Raw genomic sequence first — 1,096 nt, forward strand, 5'->3', positions numbered from 1 at the left:
CATAATCCAGAAGAGACTATTCTTACCTTTCCATATGTGCAGGGATATGGTGTACATCAGCCTGAACAGTGACAATCTCACAAGCAACCTGAGGAGATCCAATAGGACGTCGTGGTGAGGGTGTGGAAGGAGGCAGCATTTGGCTCCTCACAACTGGGTATGCTCCAGGAGGTGTGGCAGCTCTAATGTCCTCACTAACAAGCCCAGCTGTCTTACCAGAGTGCTTTACATGAGGATCTCTCCTAGTTTTATGCACCTCATCCACATCTAAGGATTCTACTGAAAATGAAGCAGCTGATATAGAATAACTTTCTTAAAACTAAGACCTGAAAAGAATAAATAGTTTATAGTATATGTACTACAGCTCTAGATTCTAGTCTTAGGTATTGCAGATAAAAAATGCATGACAAAATTCAAGTTCTAGAATAAGCAATAGGGGTAGGTAGGAAAGAGGAGATAAAAAATAAAAGATGAGCACACCTGAAAAATTATCAAATTGCATTATTTCTATAACAAATGATCCATATGAGTATATATTAAATTTCTTATCAATAAAACTTTCAGTATTCATAGAGAACTTGCATAAAAATGTTAGAAATAAAGAAAAAGGAGAAACAAGGATTAGACTAAGCATCTATTTAACATTCTTTTATCATGTATGTAAAATAATGAGTAATCTGAAAGCTGATCTAAAAGCCAAGTCATATAATATGCTCACCTTCTATTATAGGTCTGGGGATGGTTGAGTGTGACAGATTAGCCTCAGAGGGCGGATGATCTACAGAATGAGGTATAGCCTGTATCATATCTAGATTTTCAACAGCAGGATAATCAACCTGTGGTTGTTCCTGCAGAGGTAAAGCCTGATCAACTGAAACACTCTGCCTTTCTGCATCCATTTGTTCTTCTGGAAGAGGGTGAAAAGATTCTATAATGTTAAAGAATAAGCACCTGAAAATTTGAGTTCAAGATATCTTAAGAAAAACTGATACATTTAGACATAGTTAGCAATTATACCTTGAATAGGGAGAAGCTGAACAGGTTCTTGCTGCACAGGTTCCACCTGACTGACATTTGGTGTTCGTAACAAGCTGTC

General features: G+C 37.0%; 1 protein-coding gene across 3 annotated transcripts in view; it reads right to left on the reverse strand.

The window, feature by feature from the left end:
- Positions 1-1,096, reverse strand: part of LOC119587877 — a 29,378-nt gene that overhangs the window by 13,588 nt on the left and 14,694 nt on the right. For 2 of the 3 annotated variants that reach the window (XM_037936580.1, XM_037936582.1), the window contains exons 14-16: positions 1,018-1,091; positions 719-907; positions 27-279 (exon numbers count right to left, since the gene is read on the reverse strand). In XM_037936580.1, the coding sequence (XP_037792508.1) occupies positions 27-279; positions 719-907; positions 1,018-1,091 (516 nt within the window). The remainder of the gene's footprint in view (positions 1-26; positions 280-718; positions 908-1,017; positions 1,092-1,096) is intronic. The other variant, XM_037936581.1, reaches the window with a different exon arrangement.

The sequence above is a fragment of the Penaeus monodon genome, chromosome 23 (genome assembly GCF_015228065.2).
Source record: "Penaeus monodon isolate SGIC_2016 chromosome 23, NSTDA_Pmon_1, whole genome shotgun sequence".
Lineage (NCBI taxonomy): Eukaryota > Metazoa > Arthropoda > Malacostraca > Decapoda > Penaeidae > Penaeus > Penaeus monodon.